At 42.6% G+C, this 23,685-nt stretch overlaps 1 protein-coding gene across 1 annotated transcript in view; it reads left to right on the top strand.

The window, feature by feature from the left end:
• LOC308284550 (uncharacterized protein) overlaps window positions 1-23,685 on the top strand; it is a 74,981-nt gene that overhangs the window by 25,532 nt on the left and 25,764 nt on the right. The window contains exons 7-10 of the mRNA XM_080725208.1: window positions 14,940-15,247; window positions 16,196-16,469; window positions 22,502-22,534; window positions 22,642-22,944. Coding sequence (XP_080581334.1) covers window positions 14,940-15,247; window positions 16,196-16,469; window positions 22,502-22,534; window positions 22,642-22,944 — 918 coding nt within the window. The remainder of the gene's footprint in view (window positions 1-14,939; window positions 15,248-16,195; window positions 16,470-22,501; window positions 22,535-22,641; window positions 22,945-23,685) is intronic.

Here is a 23,685-nt window from a genome sequence, read left to right as displayed (position 1 = left end):
AGAACGTTCAGTTCACTTCTATAAATTTAAGCATGGATTGGCACACACACATTATGTGAAGACCAGGGATGGGTATCGAGAACCGGTTCTTGTTGAGAACCGGTTCCCCGTGGATCTATTCCATGGAATCGTTAGCCAAAGTCCTTAACGATTCCGCTATCGATGCCTGCATATGCGCGATGACATCACACACGCGGCGCGCTGCCTTCAAGTGCCTTGTTTTGTTAGACCGCAGCCAAATGTTGTCTAAGCAGGGGCGTTCTAAAGTCTGGCTGTATATTTCACGCGAATGTTCATGTTTTGATAATGAGGCGCCAGCTTTCCTAGTTCAGTTGTACTCAAGTTCACTGTATGAACGGACAAGTCTCCCCGATCTGTTTCCAAGCTAGAGTGCCCTAAAAAGTTTGTTTTGCAAGCTCGCCTCCCACGTTCTTACTACAAAATGGGCTGTCCAATGTGCTCTGTGTTGCTAAATGCTCCCCTATAAATAACATGTGCAAGAAAGAAAAGCGTGTAAATCCGTTGATCCAAAACTGTGGAAAACAGTGCTTCTGTTTTAGCCGCCTCCACAAGCTTTGCAGCCGACGAGTAGGCTACACCAGGGACATGCAGAGAATGTTAGAGGGGCAGGGGCTGAAATATCTAAAAGGGCCTTTTGGTGAAAATATTGAAAATAGCAGACCTCCAAGCTCACGTTTTGTGAGCTTGGAGGTCAGCTATTTTCTTTACTTGCATTAATGCATGCATGGAGAGGGCACTTTCTAACAGAGGATAAAGGGCAGGGGCTCAAACCCCCTTTGATGTCAATGGGTTTACGTGCCTGGGCTACAAAAATGACGTTGTGCCTTCATGTTCTGAGCACTGCAAAAATGGTACCTTGGATTGAGCACACTGTCAAAAATAAACTTTTTTTCTGTGAAAAATATAAATAAAAACTACAAAAAGAAGAAAATGACAGGAGGAGAATAAGGAGTGAAGGAGGTAGAAAATGTCATTGGCCACTATTTCTGACAAGCCCCCATGGAGAGGGGGCTGAGAATCGATAAGATAATCGATAAGGAATCGGATCGATAAGCAGAACCGGAATCGGAATCGCTAAAATCTTAACGATACCTATCCCTAGTAGTCTAGTAGCCAGAAAGTGAACCCGGACATTTTGAGTACCCTAAAGTTTTATGTTAGAAATGTTGAGTATGGGTCCCCAGCAGTTAAAAACTGACGGATGCTAACTTGCATATGTTGGGCAATTTTCATAATTAGCATAATTAGATTAACTTCGGGCGGCCCAGCGTCTAGTCGGCGACCTGGCCAACTCGGAACAATGTAAATAGGGAATGAATGCCCCGCCCTTTAATGCAAACCCCATTATACCTGTTTTTTACCTGGTCATAGGACCCGTTTTGACCATCTGTCTGCCTGTGTCCATTTATGCCCATATATGGAGATATTTGTATCTGTCTGTCTGTCTGTCGGCGTCCATTTTATGTCCATATATGGAGATCACTGCAGTTATAGTTCTGGGTCCATTTTATGCCCATGCATATATGGAGATATCTGTCTATCTGCGTCCATTTTATGCCCATATATGGAGTATCTGTCTGTGCCTCCAACTGTGTTGCAGACACATGCAGTGCCGGTTCCCCCTTTAATGCAAACCTCATTATACCTGTTGTCATAGGACCCGTTTTGAACATCTGTTTGCCTGTGTCCATTTATGCCCATATATGGAGATATCTGTATCTGTCTGTCTGTCTGTCTGTCTGTCTGTCGGCGTCCATTTTATGTCCATATATGGAGATCACTGCAGTTATAGTTCTGGGTCCATTTTATGCCCATATATGGAGATATCTGTCTATCTGCGTCCATTTTATGCCCATATATGGAGTATCTGTCTGTGCCTCCAACTGTGTTGCAGACACAGTGCCGGTTCCCCCTTTAATGCAAACCTCATTATACCTGTTGTCATAGGACCCGTTTTGAACATCTGTTTGCCTGTGTCCATTTATGCCCATATATGGAGATATCTGTATCTGTCTGTCTGTCTGTCTGTCGGCGTCCATTTTATGTCCATATATGGAGATCACTGCAGTTATAGTTCTGGGTCCATTTTATGCCCATATATGGAGATATCTGTCTATCTGCGTCCATTTTATGCCCATATATGGAGTATCTGTCTGTGCCTCCAATCTGTCTGTCTGTCTGTCTGTCTGTCGGCGTCCATTTTATGTCCATATATGGAGATCACTGCAGTTATAGTTCTGGGTCCATTTTATGCCCATATATGGAGATATCTGTCTATCTGCGTCCATTTTATGCCCATATATGGAGTATCTGTCTGTGCCTCCAACTGTGTTGCAGACACAGTGCCGGTTCCCCCTTTAATGCAAACCTCATTATACCTGTTGTCATAGGACCCGTTTTGAACATCTGTTTGCCTGTGTCCATTTATGCCCATATATGGAGATATCTGTATCTGTCTGTCTGTCTGTCTGTCGGCGTCCATTTTATGTCCATATATGGAGATCACTGCAGTTATAGTTCTGGGTCCATTTTATGCCCATATATGGAGATATCTGTCTATCTGCGTCCATTTTATGCCCATATATGGAGTATCTGTCTGTGCCTCCAACTGTGTTGCAGACACAGTGCCGGTTCCCCCTTTAATGCAAACCTCATTATACCTGTTGTCATAGGACCCGTTTTGAACATATGTTTGCCTGTGTCCATTTATGCCCATATATGGAGATATCTGTATCTGTCTGTCTGCGTCCATTTTATGCCCATATATGGAGATCTTTGACCATCTGTTTGCCTCTGTCCATATATGGAGATATCTGGCTATCTGCGTCCATTTTATGCCCATATATGGATATATGGAGATCACTGCAGTTATAGTTCTGGGTCCATTTTATGCCCATATATGGAGATATCTGTCTATGGAGAACGCGCGTGCCCGTGGGACGAACGGTTCTCGAGATACGCGGATTACCTACATACATACACACTCACAGATATTTTTTGTTGACTCATGTGGCGTACGTGATGTCAGAGCCTTTTATGAAGTGATGTCACAATGAGTCAGAGCTTTCGCCGATTTCCTCAGAAACAGCCTGATGTCAACAATCAACCCCGCATAAGGAGATTCCGAACGTTTCGCGCCGGTTCGGGAAAACCGCGCGTCGGGTCGGGTCGAGACCCGGCACTGCACTCCGTGCCGCGGCGGGGAACGCGCGTGCCGAATCTGAAGCCGGTGGGACGAACGGTTCTCGAGATACGCGGATTACAAACACACACACACGCACGCAGAGATTGGGGCGGCCCAGCGTCTAGTCGGCGACCTGGCCAACTCGGAACAATGTAAATAGGGAATGAATGCCCCGCCCTTTAATGCAAACCCCATTATACCTGTTTTTTACCTGGTCATAGGACCCGTTTTGACCATCTGTCTGCCTGTGTCCATTTATGCCCATATATGGAGATATTTGTATCTGTCTGTCTGTCTGTCGGCGTCCATTTTATGTCCATATATGGAGATCACTGCAGTTATAGTTCTGGGTCCATTTTATGCCCATGCATATATGGAGATATCTGTCTATCTGCGTCCATTTTATGCCCATATATGGAGTATCTGTCTGTGCCTCCAACTGTGTTGCAGACACAGTGCCGGTTCCCCCTTTAATGCAAACCTCATTATACCTGTTGTCATAGGACCCGTTTTGAACATCTGTTTGCCTGTGTCCATTTATGCCCATATATGGAGATATCTGTATCTGTCTGTCTGTCTGTCTGTCTGTCGGCGTCCATTTTATGTCCATATATGGAGATCACTGCAGTTATAGTTCTGGGTCCATTTTATGCCCATATATGGAGATATCTGTCTATCTGCGTCCATTTTATGCCCATATATGGAGTATCTGTCTGTGCCTCCAACTGTGTTGCAGACACAGTGCCGGTTCCCCCTTTAATGCAAACCTCATTATACCTGTTGTCATAGGACCCGTTTTGAACATCTGTTTGCCTGTGTCCATTTATGCCCATATATGGAGATATCTGTATCTGTCTGTCTGCGTCCATTTTATGCCCATATATGGAGATCTTTGACCATCTGTTTGCCTCTGTCCATTTATGTCCATATATGGAGATATCTGGCTATCTGCGTCCATTTTATGCCCATATATGGATATATGGAGATCACTGCAGTTATAGTTCTGGGTCCATTTTATGCCCATATATGGAGATATCTGTCTATGGAGAACGCGCGTGCCCGTGGGACGAACGGTTCTCGAGATACGCGGATTACCTACATACATACACACTCACAGATATTTTTTGTTGACTCATGTGGCGTACGTGATGTCAGAGCCTTTTATGAAGTGATGTCACAATGAGTCAGAGCTTTCGCCGATTTCCTCAGAAACAGCCTGATGTCAACAATCAACCCCGCATAAGGAGATTCCGAACGTTTCGCGCCGGTTCGGGAAAACCGCGCGTCGGGTCGGGTCGAGACCCGGCACTGCACTCCGTGCCGCGGCGGGGAACGCGCGTGCCGAATCTGAAGCCGGTGGGACGAACGGTTCTCGAGATACGCGGATTACAAACACACACACACGCACGCAGAGACTTCTCGCATTTATAGATAGATTAGCATAATCACCTATAATAATGAAAAATATGTCAAAAACTGATTGGCCGATTTGAACAATATTGGAGTGGTTTTGGGGGTTATTGAGGATGCTGAATCCATTTCTGACATTTTCTAAATTCAAAATGGCCGTTTTAAACCGGAAATGGCCATATACCAACTTAAATTGGGATGATTTTGATACTTTTTTGTTGATTTTCCAAATGATGAAGTGACTATTTTTGATAGGCTATTGTGGCAGTCATTGTTCTAATAATTTGTGTGGATTGTCTATATTTTGCTTTTGAAATGCAGATAATCTATAAGCATATAAATAACCACATTTATCATTTAATTCATAATCAAAATCAACAAAAAAGTATCAAAATCATCCCAATTTAAGTTGGTATATGGCCATTTCCGGTTTAAAACGGCCGTTTTTAATTTAGAAAATGTCAGAAATGGATTCAGCATCCTCAATAACCCCCAAAACCATTCCAATATTGTTCAAATCGTCCAATCAGTTTTTGACATATTTTCCATTATTATAGGTGATTATGCTAATTTAATCTAATTATGCTAATTATGAAAATTGCCCAACATATGCAAGTTAGCATCCGGCAGTTTCTAACTGCTGGGGACCCATACTCAACATTTCTAACATAAAACTTTAGGGTACTCAAAATGTCCGGGTTCACAATGGGGCTCTATGGGCTGGCTACTGGACTATAGTGAAGACAGTTTAAAACTTCAGGGAAACACCCCAAATATTGGTGTGCGCTGCAAAATCACATATTGGGACATGGTCTGAAAATAATTTTCAGTCTTGGGATTTTTTTCTTTATTTATTTTTTTTGCTTTAACCCCCGTGTGGTACAGCTTTAATTGGGGGATGCATTTGTTGGACGACACACAAAAATAAACCGTTTATGAGGCTCAATGGCTCATTATAAAGTATTGCATAGGCCTATATACTGTAGTTACATGGATATTCATTGTGGGGATATAATGCTTGCAAGATCATTCTTCACAGTTCACCCCAAAGAAAGCAAGGTAGACAATACACCTTATTCGTTACAGTACAGCTGCTGGATTATAATATGGCTTTATTGCCAACAACGTAGCCTACTTGTTATCTATCATTTTCTACTATTCGCTGCTGGACAATTTCATCATATTTCATGCTATGCATGCTGCATTTATGCTGTCTCTGTAATGGTAAAGGAACGATAGGAACGCAGTGTTAAGCTATGAGCTTTTTTTTGGTGCCACGTTATATTTAATCAAACAACAAGTTTATCTAGCGACTAGCGTTGGGAACGTGGCTTTAGAAATCCACCACTATTATTGTTACGAACGTTTCGGGGCAACGAGCTAAGAATCCCACGTATGGGGAAACCCATAGTGTCGAGCTCAACGTTAAGCATGTTGGCTGATGGAGATCTTGAGAACCCTATATATGGAGATAATCCCTCTGCCCATTTAAGTAAACAAGATGGTCTCGGAGGTTTACAGGGGACCTGACACGACAGCTCAGGGTATCAGGCAGAGGTCGGCACGAGATGGATTGAGGGAAGATAAGAGATTCTAGTAGCAGATTCTAGTACCTATGCTGAGCGAGTTGCACAAGTTGCTCTGCCGCAGGGAGGCGGCAGAGGCAATCTAGACTAGTTCTTTCTCCACGGATTGATATTGATCCTCACAGAGAAGCTACATCTCCCAACGCCAGTCATATAGGACGGTAAGGGGACACAGGCAAAGAGGATACATCTACATGCCGATCAGATCGGACGGCAAGGAGACAGACAATAGGCTCATTGTTACTACCATCAAGGATGTTGCCAGGTGACGAGATGGGGACCAACACTCTCCATACCATACATCACCTCTCCTTACCCCAGAGGATTGGGTGGTGGTTGTGCTGTTCAGTTTTTGGCTGAGGATATTGAGGTGACCTTTCGGCGATTTGTCTGCCCTGGGTGTGTGTTTGGGTTCCAGCCCTTCTAGAATCCTTGGCGTCGCCTCCACAACCTGCAGCATCCCTGGTGTCTCATCTATCCTTTCTGTCCAATAGTCATCAGAATAATACAGCAATAACAACAACGAAATAATATCTCCAAAATAAACAAAGTAACAAAATAATATAAGGCTAATTAAAATAACAAAATACAACACTAAGTAGGCCTATAGCAGGTGTAAAGTTTATTCACTTTTTTTTTAAAGAAAATCAACCTATGCGTCACACCAAAAGCTAAAGCACCAGATGCCGATGTCTGTGTAACACCCATGCAACTATAGGCGATGCAGTCACACATTTCTGAAGGCTCTGCCTGACACCAATATCTGTGTAACATCCATGCATGCATCTGTCGACGAGACGCTGACAGAGTGACACGCGTGTTAATCATCAGGAAACAACAGTGATTGGATTTTCCAAAACAGACCCCCGTCACTCGTCGGTGCCATGATGGCATTGGTCCGAAGGTTAATTATTCCGAAGGTTCATTAGTCTGAATTTGTTAAGAATACGATGCCTAACTCTAACTCTAACCCTAACCCTAACCTCAGTAACCCTAACAAATTCAGACTAATGAACCTTCGGACTTATGAACCTTCAGACTTATGGGTAGTCCCCCACTCGGTGGGGAGAAAGAGAAAAGAAGAGCTTAAAACACAACTCTCTAGTGCTGTTACGTGTTGATGGCATAGGTTTATTGCCAATCAGCAAGCTCAAAACCTGAGCCTCCGCGTCACGTCGCTTTTGATTGTAATAAGAAAGGGAGTACGGAAACACCATAAGGGAACTTAAGCCAACTTACTTTTATCAAGTGATATGACATGTTGCTCGTTGTGGAGTGGTAGGTCATCGTCAGATCGCAGATCCTGCATCTTACTTTAGTTTTGTCCTCTACTTGTTCAAAGTGTTTCCACACTTGAGACGTCTTTTTTGCAGGCATTGTGAGCGATCCTGACGGTCGCTTATCTCCAGATTAGGGAGATAGGGAGATTACTGGTTCTCTATCTGTCAACTGAGGGGTGCCTCAGATGACATATATATGGGTGTAATCATTTCTACAGCAGCAGCATACCAGAAAGATATCTCAGATTGGTGCCTGCCCATCCTCCCCTGTTGTAGAAGTCAAGCACAAACACTCAGCTTTTTTTTTCTTTTTTTTTTCATAGACATAACAGATAGTCACAATATAGCATCATCATCATCATCATCATCACCTTTACTTATACTCGGAAGTACCGTTGAGGGCAAGCCCTCATGTTCAATGTAGCCGAGGTTACAATACAGAGCAATCAAAAAGACAATATTAAAACATTATAAATTAAACAAAGTAATTTACAAAAGAACAGCAACTAATAAATCAAGTGAAACAAGTGCAATCATGATTAAAAGTGTTAAAGGGGATGACCACCCATTTTCAGTAATCAAATATATCATGTATATATGTTAATGTTGATGAGTGAACATTAGCTCAAGTGCCCTCCCTCCTGTTGAGAGGGTAACGGAGTTGTGACGATTTCGGCATCACGTGACCAGTGACATCGGCACATTGTCAAATGCAGCCCGCCCCCATACGTTTCAGTGGGATATCAGAAACAGCGCGACTTCAATTGAAATACAGAGCCTAGGGCTGTCTTGTGAGCTAGAATATGAATCCATATGCCATCCAAAACGAGCAGGATCTACTCCTACTGCTATTATTACTTTGTTTACACGGAACTAGGAAAGTAGGGCGGAAATACATGCCCATATTTGGCGGAACGTGATGACATCTTTCAACAGAGCTACATACATACAGAGTTACATGGGCAAATTTCCAGATCTGAGGAAAACGCGGTTTGAGGAAATTGAGAGATAAAAAATATAAGTGATCTGATCTGCAATGAGAGGTGCTGCTAGCTTTAAGAAAAATGGTTCTAATCTATCCTCACTAATCGAGCTCTTGTGGTTTATTTTGAGAAGCGCTTCTAGGACAGCAGGGGAAGAGAGGAGCTGGAGGGAGAACTGATCAGATGAGCTGTTTGTAGATAGCCTAGTAAACTGACTCCTCCCATCTTCAGTTCGAATCTGCAGAGGAGTCTAGTCTCATAGCAATACAAGCCATTCGGACGGAAGCAAGCGCTCTTCCTCGCCAATCAGCATTCGAGCTCAGGAGCTCTGTGATTGACAGTGCGCTTTGGCCAATCAGGGAATTCTATGACGTCGCTTCGGTGCGGAAGCGATCTGTTTGTTTTTCTCTGCAGTCTGCAGTCACCGTTAAAAGGCCCCACAGACGAGACGCGATGTTGGGTCAGATCAGATCTCGTGCCCGGGGGTTTATCGGTGTTCATTTCAAACGACAGCGATCCTCTGTCTTGAATTCGGGCCCGGTATATCCCGCTGTGCCAAGTGAAATATCTCAGACCATTACAAATGAGACCGACGTCTCGCGATTCTAGCCACCCACGATCTCGGGGGGGTGGTGCCATGAGAGACGCGACTAGATGAAAATTCCGCCCCCTCAAGAGGGATAAAATCAAGAGTGTTTTTCTCTCTCTCTCTTTCTTCACTCACTTTTATTTTTTCTGGCAGTTGATTGAATAAAGAAACAAGGCTCCAGCCTCCACGGATTGAGAAAGTGGCAGCGGTTCTCAAACTATGTGTCCCGACCCAACGTGGGGTCGCGGATGGTGCCATGGGCTCGCACATTGCCGACCAATAGAATAAAAAATAAAGAATGAATAGGTCTATAACCAAGAAACGCTAAAAGTGAAGTCGTTGCGACCAGCGTGAAGCCAACGGACACGTTACCAGCCTACATATAGACCTACTGTGTAGGCCGTGTATTTGCCCCTTTGCTTTTTTTTTCCTTTTCTTTGTTTGCGCAGCCTCTTAAAGAGTTTTTTTTTATATTTAATGGGCCCAACCACCCTATTCTACCACCCTATTCTATCACCTCTCAAAAAAGCCTTTCCCCACACGTGGGGATATATAATATCGTTATTATATTTATATAAGATAGGCTAATAATATATTTGGCTTGGTCGGAGTCACAACGGTGAGGTTTGGTCTGACATTTAATTACCTTGAGTGCTGCATCTGTGATGTGATGTAGTCCACATTTTGAAGAATTAATCCGGTTTTAGGTGATATGCAATACCCTGACAGTGTAATGGAACTAAATGAACCATACATGTCCATTTTCCTTTTTGGACAGTTGGTTGAAGGCTTGGATGAGGCGGTGGGACAGTCAGACCGACAGAGTTCAAGTTTAATCTCTCTCTCTTTTTTTTTTACTTGGCCTTTGAGCGCGGAGAAAGGCTCACCTGAAAGCATTCTCACTGATTAGGCCTACTTTTACCATCACTGCTCAAATTAACTGTTAATCAGCGTGAATACTTTCAGGTGTGTATCTGATCAATAGGAAATTGCCCATTACATTCTGCATGACATCAAAGCGACATGTTGCGTGAGAGAGTTTGAACTTGAACATGGGCTTTGCCGACCAAAATAAATAAATAATGAATAGACTATATTGTTGTAACCAACAGCGTGAAGCGAACGACGCGTCCTCTCCCTTTCCACACACACACACACACACACACACACACACGCATCTAGGTCTGTAGTCAACGAGCCAACGACCCAATTAGCGCAGAAGTCCTGCAGCTGCGGTGTTCTGACTCGCTGACATGACCACTGAACAGCTCCACTATCCATTCCTGACATTAAACCATTATAGTATTGAGCCTTCTACATTCCCCTTGCACCTCAAAATAATGGATTACTTCTTCAAAATGCGGACTGGATAAAAAGAGGCAGCAACAGGTAATGAGTTATTCTGATCCAGCAGTGGCAGAGAGCAGCAGACTCCTCTCTCTTTTTTTGGAGTCCTTTGGCAATCTGTTCCCCGACGCACGAGTGACGGGGGTCTGTTTTGGAAAATCCAATCACTGTTGTTTCCTGTATATGCTGCCCAGCTGGGCTGGGCAGCATATACATTTTTAGAAGTGTCTGTCCACAGGGCTGTGAGCTTGTTGATTTGCTGTTTTCAGCGCATGCAACATATGACCCTAGCGACGCACAGTGAGTGCGGTGCGTTGCACTTGCAACGTGCTGTCACAGCACTGCTGTGAGCTTGTAGATTTGCTGTTTTCAGCGCACCACTGCCATGCAACATAAATGACCAGTTAAGTTGAATAAATAGCAAATAATACCAAACAACCAAACAAATAATAGCCCGGGCTCTTATATAAAACATAATAAGGATAATATTAATTGTAAATAAGAAATAACGGCCCAGGCGCTTATACGAACCGTACGCTTATTTGAAACAGGCGTTTCAAATGGTGATTTACGGTATTATCTTTTATAAATATAAAAAATATATTATATATATATATGGGGAAAGGCTTTCGTGAGATGATAGAATACACTGCCTTGTCGCCAAATGACTGCGCAGAAGAAGAAAAAAAAGAACGCTATAGGCTATAACGTTTTTGAACAAGTGATTACAACATTTTAGGGAGAAAGTAGGCTAAAGTAAAAAGTAAGTAGGCTAATAATAATAATAAAAGTGTAGGCTGTTCTATTGTGAGGTGACAGAATAGCCTACACTCTGCGCAGCCTAAAAAAAAGGGAGGAGCTGGCTTCATATAATCTCAAGCAATCCCGTGAGCTCATTCAGACGACAATAATTGTAAAGGATTCCTACCTGATGACCCGAGAATATCAAGCTTTTTTGATATTATCGGGAGCGCTCCCGACGAGTCCCGAGGTCATAAAAAGCTAATTAACATAATCCGATCGTGTCGGGGTACTGTTCAAGCCCAAGACCGATTCCGGGCCGACCAAACGATTTTCTCGGGGGGTCATCCCGAAATCTGATCGGGGATCCTCGGCTCCGGGATCGGCTCAATGTGTATGGGCCTTAACACAGTAGCTTTTTTGATACACTCGGACTGAACGACCTGCAAAAACACTCTCCCGTTTTTCTCTATGGATATTTTTCTTCAGATGAAAGGCAACTGCAACAACGTTTAATTTCGAAAGGTATAGTAGACTAATAATATGTATGGCTTTGCAATCTCGGTTCTCTTGCTAATGTTTTCGGTCTGATGATTTAATGGGACAGACTGCTAACATTGGTAGCCTAGCTATTTTCCTGTGTACTCGTTGTATTTTTGTGGAAGGAACTAATCATATCATTTTTTGTACACTCACCATAGCTTTGGCTTAATCTAAACCATTTCCATATAGAGACAGTCATTCTGGAAGGAATATCGCCTGTGACTTGTGCTTTTTGTCCTTAAATATATCTGTAACATAGCCCTGGCTGAAGGATGGTCACTCATGACTGTCATGTTTCAGGGCTACTTTATATCAAACCTAGATTTTAAGCCACTATACTGTTTGCATAATGTAATGGTGGACGTTCAGTTTCTGTTGAATACTAATTGATTGGGCAATAGGTCCTGACACATCTGTGATGTAAATGCACGTATTCACAGCTTAAATCACACCAAGAACTAGGCTACAAGTTAAATTTAAAAGACCATTGTCTGTTATTTTTGTTGTGATTGGGCCGTTCTTTGTAGATGAAAATACATGAATTAACCCATACAACTAATGAAATGTATCCTTTAGCAATTTAAAACATTTGTGATAGAATTGTAACTTTTGTGACACATCATTACCAAAAACGTATGACAATCAATCTTGTCTCTTTCTCCTCTAGGAAATGGAAGCTGGCGGATGACTGCATCAATGGACAGAGTTTGACAGAGGGTGTTCCACATTCATTGGCTGTCATCAACAACTTTATTGACAATATTTGTATGGTCTCAATAAAATAATAAATACAATTACAGGAATCAATTATAGGAATCATTCGTTCCTCTTAGGAATACAGAGATGACGTCTTTCTAATTTCATAAGAAGTTGACTGTATCTTTGCTTTAGTGTCATTTATTAAACACTTTTTTATAATATCACAGTATTAGAGGAAAAGAACATCAACACAGTAGTCAGTCTTCTAAAGAAAAAAAACGGTTGGGTCAGTTAAAAAAAATTATTCTGTTTTGTTTTAATTAATTTTCTCAGTTATATCTGAAGTATTCATCACTTTTCTGCTACTTCTCTTCAGCATATATATGTACAAACCTGTATACATTGTATACACGTATTATCTGAATACCCGCTGATGGACTGTAAACATGTGTAAATATGCTGCTAATCTTATATCATGGTTGACAAGGTTTAAATGATTATTTTGATCAGCTGAAAATTAAATGTATATGTAATGATCCTGTAGTGTTTACTACACAATTACTTTGTCCTCGGCGTGTGAAACATTTACATTAGAGGAACCATAACTATTTCAAAGAAATGCAAAGGGAGATGTTGCACGGAGGTCTGGAGTCTGGAGTCTTCAAGTACAGCAAGAGGATGGACGACAGACAGCAAGGAGATGTGTGCTCTCTCCAGTTCCATGTATTGGTGTTGACCTGTTAGAAAAGAAAAGAAATAACAATGGGTGTTGTTGCTCTTAAGGCTAAACCATTTTCTTAGATCGGTCATGTTGGCAGGCATTTCGCCTGTTGCTTAGGCTTTGTTATTCGTGTCCTTTATATCAATCTATAACAAACCATTATATAATTATAACCATTATAGATTTTTAAACCACTGCTGGTGTTTATAATGGTGGACATACAGTAAGTAGCCTCATAAACCTAGACATACAGTTTCTGTTGAGCAGTAAAGGAGTTGCATAAAACACAGTGGTTGATATAATGACTAGTTAGTTATTTTACATTGATAAAAATAAAAAAGGAAACCCGCACACTACTCCAAATGACGAGCGTTTATTGACGACATTTCGAGCTACACGTTCTTCATCTGGTCTGGAGTTTTGACCAGATGAAGAGCTTGTAGCTCGAAACGTTGTCAATAAATATTCAGTCATTTGGAGCAGAGTGAGCGGGTTTCCTTTTCTGTGATATTTCTCACCCAGCACCTCATTAAGAGATGTGCGTATTTTTCTACTTTTGATCACATTGATACAAATGACATGGTTAACAAAACGAAGTCTACACAGTGAAGTTAGCAATATTAGCATTGCTAGATTCCATTAGCCACATCTTGTTGTAAAATGCAAAAGACATAACCTCAGCAAGGCAAAAGATCGCAAAGTTACTGTCTCTTGACTATACCTTTTGAAATGATGTTGCCTTGGTTTCATCTGGAGAAGTCCATGGGTCCATGCCGGTCAAACAATATAAACATTAAAACGAAATGGAGGCGCAGGAGGGAGAAAGCAGTCCTTCAGCGTCTTCTTGCAAAATGCAAATATATCCGGCTAAACTAAGCAGCCAAACACCAGTCGTCCCTGATTGGCTGAAGGGGTTGTCTGTCAACGCTCTACTCCCGCCCATGCTCCCGCCCAGCCCAATCGCTCAGACGTTACTAGAGGCCAGTCTCTCCTTCGCATTCGAATGAAGGCAGGAAGAGAGACTGGTTTACGAGGCTAGTTTGTAGACACACAGTTAGGAGCATCAAGTGGGGGACCTCTGTGTGAGTTTTCAAATAAATGACCAGCTTCCGAGCAGTGTGTGTTAAAAGATGTGCGTACTTCCACAGGGTCTATGATTGAGTGATTAGTGCTGATGATTTGTGTAGGTAAGGCAGCAGATTTAGGTTTCCTAAGATAGTTCACTGCCTTCCAGAGTTTCCCTGGGAGGAAGTAATTAACTGAAAGTAGTAGTCAGAAGTGGCTTTCCTAAGAGATGAGGTGCATTTGTTCCTAATGTGACTGACGAATGTCCAATGGGCAGGATCACCAGGGCGTCTAGCACGAGACCAAGCTCTGTCCCTGACCTTGAACAAAGCAGTTAGCTCAGAAGAGAACCAAGGATTAACTCTGTCTTTTAACCTGAGCTTCTTAACATGGCAGTCAACAAGTGTAACAAATCAGCAGCTATCTCCCCCAGTAGAGCGCTTTACATGGCATATAAAGACAATCTTGCCCTGATATCTTTTGCTGTGTGCCACTGGTGTGGCGGAATTGAAGCAATACATTTATGTGCTAAATTATTTAGTAGCACAGCAGCGCCGGACATTGTCGGTCATTGCCGTCTCATTTGGTGAAATTCTGAAACTGAATTCCACCTTCCTTCACTGAATGAAACATTGTTAGATTTGTTTCTTTTGATTCAGCTATTTAACTTTAGCTTATAGGCCAATTTTAATTATGTTAATGTGTTCTCAGTGCACTTATAATGTATAATTAGTTCATGCTCATTAATTGTCAACTTCATGTTATCCCAGCGTTGCCAAAGGCACCCGGCACACCCGTGGCAAGTGAACGCACGGCCACCACCATAACGCTGACTTGGGACTCCGGCAACCCCAAGCCTGTGTCCTACTACGTCATCCAGCGCAAGTCCAAGCAGTCGGAGGACATGTACCAGGAGATCGACGGCGTCACCACCACCCGCTACAGCGTGGGAGGCCTCAGCCCGTACTCGGACTACGAGTTCCGCGTGGTGGCGGTGAACGACATCGGCCGTGGGCCGCCCAGCGAGAGCATCGAGGCCAAGACGGCGGAGCAGGCACCTAGCACAGCGCCGCGGCAGGTCAGCATTGTTGTAAAGTAACTAATTTTTTTGCAGTTACTGTACTGAAAGTAGTACTTTCTGTACAGTAACTGCAATGAATTAATTTGATTAGCTATGGAGGGAGGGGCGAAGTTGAGCGTGCATATCATTGTATTCTGAAACTACCCCCACAGAAGCTGTGCGAGGTGATTTTTTTTAAACTAGCAGTTGTAGGTGAAACAATTATAAAGATTCTGCAGCCTCATGGCATATTTAGCGCTAAAAAAGTACAAGTCATGGCACCCCATCTTTAAGGACAGTTTGAAATACTTTTACTTTAATGGAGTATTTCCAATTTTCAGTACTTTTAATTCTACACCACCTTTGAGGAAAATATTGTACTTTTACTCCAATACAATTCTCCTTTTGCACAAAGTAGTGCATTGCAAGATAGAGGGCGCCAGATCCCTTTTAGTCACACCCTACAACTACTTCCTGTTCATCCACAGAGCATTGATTCTAGTTGTTTTCTCCATTAGATTAAAGTGCTTTCTTTTCACTTTTTTCAACTTTTATTACTTGTCAAAATGCATTTTATTTGTCTGCCTCATCTTTTTACCATCCCAAGTAATAAAAGTTGAAAAAAGTGAAAAGATATGTAATGGAGAAAACAACTAGAATCAATGCTCTCTGGATGAACAGGAAGTAGTGGTAGGGTGTGACTAAAAGGGATCTGGCGCCCTCTATCTTGCAATGCACTACTTTGTGCAAAAGGAGAATTATTTGAAAACTATATTTGCTAGTTGTTACTTTGTAGATCTACAAGCTTACAATACAAACTTGCGACGCAACACATTGTGAGCTTGTAGATCAGCTATTTTCTATGGATTGTTATACGTTTGAAAACTTGAAATGGTACTTCTACATTGCAGTATTGATACTTTTACTCCAGTAAAACATGTGAGTTCTTTTTTTCCACCGCTGCAGGTCAGGGGTCGCATGATGAGCGCCACCACGGCCGTGATTCACTGGGAGGAGCCAGAGGAGGCCAACGGGCAGATCATGGGGTATCGTGTCTACTACACCATGGACTCCAGCCAGCACATCAACCTCTGGGAGAAGCAGATCGTCCGGTTGGCCAACTTCCTCACCATCCAGGGCCTCATCCCCAATAAGACTTACTACATCAGGGTGGTGGCCTACACCTCGGTTGGCGACGGACCTCTCTCGCCTGACCTTCAGATCACCGCAAACACCGGAGGTGAGAGACGTTTATTGCTTTGTTGTCGCTGAAATCGTTTTCTTGACCACGTGAACCCTAGCGTGCCTATTCTGGGGCGAACGTACCAGCTCGTGACGTCAATATAGCGTTAGAACAACAAGAGAGACAGCCTTTGCACTTCTTGCAGTCTCCTCCTGTCGGCAAACCTCCTCAACAACCAGCTTCCTCAGCTCAGCTGTCGTTGCCGTACGTCACGTTGGTTTGCTTGCTGCCAGGCCAAAGCCTCCTCTTCCATGCTGGATATTCCCTACGATGTATTGGTGTCTAAGGGCTGATGTTGCTTGCTGCACAGCCTTGGATGGGGTCCATTCCCGTCCAGTTAGTAAGGGAGGTGCAGCCTTGCTAAAGGTCTGGTCTTTGTAGTCCAATGCCATCTGAAGTCTTACTTTAGAGCACTTGTACTCCTCCTTCAGACTAGGGCTTTCACCGACTAGTCGACTAGTTGACTAGTCAGTCGACTAGTATAACCACTAGTTGATCTTGTAGGTACTAGTCGAAAAGTCGATAAAAAAATAAAAAAATAAACATTTTCCTTTTTTTTTTTTTTTTTTATGAAGGCCTAGCAAACTCATTTCAATTCGATTATAGTTGTTTTATTTCTAACAACCATTACAAACGGAATATTATTATCCAGTCACACACATCTGGTTAATAATCCCAAAGACAGTGAGTGGAGTTCACCCAGAGTTCACCCAAAGTGCTGAAAGTCCAGCCGTGTCTGCACACAGCAGTGAGGACAAGTCCTACAGAATATAGTTGTTTAACAGTATAACATTGTAGCGCGATCAAAGCAGCAAGTAAGGACAGCCCAGTTCTTGCTACAACAGACAGACCGACGTTCCGCACTTTCGTTTGATTAGAAGTAATTAAAAGACAGAGGAGTGTTTGTGTTGTGTAGCGAGCTAGCCTACTAAAGCCTAGCCTGGCTAGCCGAAATGGATTATTTTGTGCTACGAGAGACAGCAGTTATTGGTGAGTCCAAGCATGGGTTTCTATTCCTTATTACTGTAGCAGCTAAAATGGATGTGGCGATTGTGAAATGCTGGTCTTGTTATGTTGCGCTAACTTGCACCCGTGGGGTTTGTGTGAGTAGCCGTTGTCATGGTAACTTGGCTGCTGTGAAAAGCTGTGCCACAGCGCTCTTTATTATGACATAATATGTTAACGATAGTCGACTAGTCGACTACCAGTGGCTTCAACTAGTCGATCTGTAAAAAATACTTGAAGTGAAAGCCCTACTTCAGACTTGTAAGAGGTAGTTGAAGGCTTTATGCCTTTATTGGATAGGACAGTAGATTGACAGGGAATGGGGGAGAGACGGGGAGTGACATGCTGCAAAGGTCATCCGGATCGGGAATCGAACCAGCGACATCGTCAGGCATCAACGCCTATTTGGCAATGCCTATGTGGTAGGGCTGCACAATATTACGTTATCGTATCGTTATCTCGGTATGAACACGTGCAATGTGCATATCACAAAAGGCAACGATGTTGACGATATCAAATGTCCCCAGCATGTACGTTGACGATATCAAATGTCCCCAGCATGTACAGCTCAGTCAATGAAAACATATGTGTTTACGCTTGCCCTAAATGTACAGCTAAGGCCAGCCAACCACAAACCACATTTCATGCTTGTGCCTGTTACGCGTCGCACACAGTCAGTCAGTCTCTCACAGACGCAACACACACCACAGCACGAAGAAATCGAAAAGGAAAGAGAGATGGATGAGAGGAAGACAACGCTGCTGCATGCATAATCTAATCTGCTGATTCTTCAGATTTGGTCGTGAAAAAGAAGTCAACCTCCATTGTTTTGGGTTTAGAATGGAGGATTAAAACAGCGTGATCATGTGTTGTGTATGCGGCCGTGACTCGGGACGCGCTCTGCATTGTCACGTCAAAGCAAGGCAACACAAGCAACGCTGTACAGATCAACGAGAAGAAAGTCATTTCCCCATCAAAATAAATAAACTCCATATGCTTACGTCGCAGCGATCCGCGACGGACGCCTTGAGCCTTGAGCTTGTAGATTGGCTATTTAAAAGTAAATAATATAAAAGACTCGATAATGTGCTGATGAGTCAAATATTATAACTATTATTAATATAATAGTTGAGAGAGATGAAACGGGGACCCCTTAGAAGGTAAATTATAAAACGCTGTTGCACTAATGTGCTGATGAGTCAAATATTAATATCTTAAAATGATATACACATTTGACAGTGGTCTGTCCTGAGCAATAAAACTGCACTTTTCCACATCCATTTGGTATTATGCTTAATTAAGTGTGCCTGCCATGCAATGCAATGGCAAAACACTTATTGTAATCCGCCATACTTATATATACAGTATATATATAAATTATATTATAAATAATGTCGCCACAAAAGTTCGGCACGTAATAACTGCCGCACAATTTACGCCACCCCCGCAATATATACATCAAAACTTTTCTTGCCGATCCGCGTTACGATGGCGACGTAATTCGCAAAAAACGACGCGCAAAAACCCCTTTGACTTTGAATGGGGGACTCCGAAAAAAAGAGAGAATTTGGCGCAACAAAACTCTGCCATACTTTTGCTTAGCAACGTGATTTGAACTTTAAAACGCTCACACGACTGTGGACTTTTTCCAGCCAATAGGGACGTGCTGTAATTTATTAAGCCCCGCCCCGCTGTATTCCTATTGGCTGGGCTTTAAACAGCCATTACTCCAGTTCACAGCATGGTACCATCTTGAAACTTGGTGTCTGGACTTAAACGGCCAATAGGGACTTATTACTTAAGCCCCGCCCCCTCTTAACACTTTCCAAGCCGTATGGAGATGCCCATATTAAAACCGTAATATACCGGACATCTGAGCAAGGAGTCTCAGCCAGACCGTAATTTACCGTACTGGGTCATTAAAAACGAAATGAATTATATTTATCCAAAAATCGGCGATCGTCTAACCTTCCCTAGTCACCGCTGGTCCATCGATAGCGCATGGCTCCTCTGACGTGAAGCGGAAGTGACGTCAGGTCCTTTCCCTGCCATAGCTTCCCAGCGCTCATCCATTTTCTGTTTAGACGATAGCTGGAGTGCTGGGGGCTAAGCTAGCGAAAATGTTCATATCGACTGTAGAGTCACACTTGGATTATTTGAGCCCACATTTACGTGAACAGATCGCACATGCGAAACGCACAGGGAGAAGATGCCTCGGCCGAAACCGCCACTCTAAGCCAATGCAGATTGAGGAATTTCGCTGGGGACTGTGGTGAGTATACAACTGGGATCGCGTGATGGTTATGGGGGATGAAGACTACGTGATATAGCGCTGATGGTCTTGTAAAATGAATGCAGTTCAGATCATAATATAATATCGCATTGATTGCGACGCGCTCCTTGAGGGCTGCAGGTCGCAACTCAGAACAGCTCTGCAGTTAATTTCCTACTTTCTCTTTTTCTTGCTTTTTTTCCTGTCTTCTTTTTTTCTTGTGGTGACTCATTACATTGGCCAAGCTGGGCATGTTCTGAGGAACTTTGTTTTATTCGTGTATATAGTAGTTTAGTCTTTTTTTCGTGTTTTTTCTGATCGGCTGGCAGAAAAAGTGGGGGAAGGGCCTTCTGTGCCCTGCGAGGAACAAAGCAGAGGAAACAGTGGCCTACCTCTATCAGTTTAGCCTGTCTTAAGCGTGTGGCCCTGGGGCAACGGGACTGGCTCGTTGCTTTGGTGTTTTTTTTATGGAGACACCAGTCTGTTGGTGCCGTAGGCATGGAGGTGTACGTGGACCTTGTTCTGGATGCAGGCGAGCATGGCGGCGGGAGTCAGATCCGGAGTAAACTGCATACTCGCGATGTTCGCGCAGAAGAGGAGGCCTACACGCTGTCGTCGTGAAAGCCCGTAACTCTGGCCAGAGGCGCACGCTGCGCACCGGAGGAGCAGAGCCCTCGCCGCGGAGGCTCGTGGCGTGGACCGGAGGATGTGTCGCTGTGGAGGTCCGTAACATACGTGGGCCAAGACGGCGGAGGAGACGCTGTACTACCGAGGCTCGGAAGGACGATTGCAACGCGCACACAACTCCACGATATTGTTCCAATCTTCCATCCCGGGCCATCCAAATGACTCCCCCCCCGCCTTCCCTCCTGTATTGCGGAGAGGAGCATCGCCATCTATCTGCGTTTTTTTTTTTTTCCTTTTTCTTTGTTGTGACTTGACATTGGTCACTTCTTTTGTTTGCACAGACTTTTGGACACTTTTTTGGCTCTGCACTTTTTCTTTTATTTAGGCTAAGCATTATTATTATTGTCTTGGTGCAAACACTTTTTGCATACTGTATATATGTGTAGGCTATATATTTTTTGGCACTACGTTGAGAAGTAGTTTCTAATGTTTGAATGACTGGACCATTGTAAGTTCTTTGAGTTTGCAATATGCTTAGAAAAGTCCCTTAAAATTGCAATCCTTTACTTGAAACGTTAGTACTACTTTTTTTGTTGTTGTGTTCTGTCTCGACACTTTATGTATATATATATATATATTTTAACCTAATTGCAATGTATGGCTGATTCTCCTGTATTGTTGATTCTTCTTTCTTGTTTGTTTTTGTCACTCGGCTGTACACAACAGTCCTTTTCTTTTTTTCTTTTTTTCTAACTGTCCTGTAACCTTTAACTGCTGTACCTTCTGGGTAACTGAATTTCCCCCTTGGGATAATAAAGGTATCTATCTAATAATAGAAATTTCACGGCTAATCTACCAACAAGCCATTCTATTTTGGCTGGTGAAGTGTGAAGCCCCGCCCCTATCTTCCTATTGGCTGAGCTTTAAACAGCTATATCTCTAGTTTGCAGCATGGTACCGTCTCGAAACTCGCTGTGTGTAGTTACATGGCCAATAGGAATTATCTGTAATGGATTAAGCTGCACCCCCTCTGCCTTCCTATTGGCTGGGCTTTAAACAGCCACTTCCCAACACGTTTCTGGTCTCAATCTCGGTGGGTGGTCCCACAGTCCCAACGGCTAACCGCTAATGCTAAAGCTAACACATGCTAATGCTAACAAATGCTAATGCTAACAAATGCTAATGCTACCAAATGATAATGCTAACACATGCTAATGATAACACATGCTAATGCTAACAAATGCTAATTCTAACACATGCTAATGCTAACACATGCTAATGCTAATAAATGCTAATGCATTTAATGTTAAATGCTAATGCTAACACATTCTAATGTTAAAAATGCTATTGTTAACACATACTAATGCTAATGCTAACGCTAACATATGTTAATGCTAACAAATGATAATGCTAACAAATGCTAATGCTAACAAATTATGATGTTAAAAATGCTAATGCTAACAAATGCTAATGCCAACAAATGCTAACGATAACATATGCCAATGTTAAAACAAATGCTAATGCATTTAATGCTAACAAATGCTAATACATGCTTATGTTAAAAATGCTGATGCTAACAAATGCTAATACATTTAATGTTAACAAATGCTAATGCTAACAAATTCTAATGTTAAAAATGCTAATGCTAACACATGCTAATGCTAAAATGCTAATACTAATGCTAACGCTAACATATTTTAATGCTAACAAATGCTAATGCTAACAAATTACAGTGTTAAAAATGCTAATGCTAACAAATGCTAATGCTAACACATGCTAATACTAACAAATTCTAATGCTAACACATGCTAATGCTAAAAATGCTAACACTAACACATGCTAATGTTAACAAATGCCAATGTTAAAACAAATGCTAATGCATTTAATGCTAACAAATGCTAATGCTAACAAATTCTAATGTCAAAAATGCTAATGCTCAGAAAAGCTTGCACACAATTTGAGGGAGCATCTCCTATCGCAAAGTATTCCATTAATGCAATAAATGGTTAAATCTGCTTAGTGTGTATTCCATTTTGCAATAAATGGTAAAGGACTTGATGTGAATGTTTCTGACTAAATTACTCTTACACTCAAACTCATTAATTTGCACTTTATTTTACTTCAGCTCTCCAGGTTCAACCAACAGTCAAGACAACAGGTAAACAAACATGAACAAACAACTACACATCATTGTAAGCTAAAAGGCTTTTCTTCTGATCAAAGTTATATTACAGTTTTACCGTGTATCCTAATGTCTCTGTACAGAGTCTGATGAAGTCAGATTGGTGGGAGGAACCAGTCACTGCGCTGGTAGACTGGAAGTGAAACACCAGAGTGAGTGGAGACCAGCGGCTGATCGTACGTCTGACTGGAACTTGGAGTCATCATCTGTAGTGTGTAAACAGATCAACTGTGGCTCTGCTGTTGACTCAAATTGGAGTCCTGGTTCTGAACGTCAACCTGTATGGTGGATTACGTCTTCCTGTGATGGTTCTGAATCAACACTCAGGGAATGTGGAACAATGCAGCCTGGTAAATCTGGGGACCGACTGAAGGTGACCTGTTCAGGTAACAAACTATGACTTCAACAACGACACTAATCTATTCTGTCTGTTTGTTCTGGCCCTTTTCTGGCCCCCCATGTTTTAGTCTGGCCATGATTTCTTCTATCTATCTATCTATCTATCTATCTATCTATCTATCTATCTATCTATCTATCTATCTATCTATCTATCTATCCCCTCTCTCTCTCTCTCTCTCGCTCTCTCTCGTGTTGTCAAGTGTTTAGCAACAGCTAGGGTACAGTATATTCCGGTTGGAGAAATGCCATCAGTTCACGAAAGCCTTTCCCCTCGACAACACTAATTTAGTACCTTAGCATAATGATATCTTTGGCTATCATCTTGGAGTTGGCTGTATAATCAGTGATCACAACGACGAGGATTTGTTTCACGGTTACCCAACTATGGTCAATAGCGTTAGCTCCTTCATGGACCAGAGCTAGCTTCATGTTGAAGTATGCCACTCTGCTCTGTGACCGCGTGTCTCGCATTAATGTGATTTGATATCACTGATATTGACCACGAGGCACACACATACTTTGTGTTGTGTTTTATCTTCAATCTTGACAAAATCATCGCATGCGACAGCGCTGCCATTTGAATTCCAAACAAGCTTTCAACATGCACAAGGCAAGCAGGAGGAGGAAACAAAACCTAACAGTGCACGGCTGTGCGCATCCTATGCAAACATTCTCTGGCGAACTCATTGAGGCCGAGGGGAATGGTGTTTCTCCTTTTCCGTGAAGTC

This window comes from Nannobrachium achirus, assembly GCF_963921795.1.
Source record: "Nannobrachium achirus genome assembly, chromosome: 5".
NCBI classification, from domain to species: Eukaryota; Metazoa; Chordata; class Actinopteri; order Myctophiformes; family Myctophidae; genus Nannobrachium; species Nannobrachium achirus.
The sequence above is the reverse complement of the archived record's forward strand: the minus strand, read 5'-3'. Positions and strand labels throughout refer to the sequence as shown.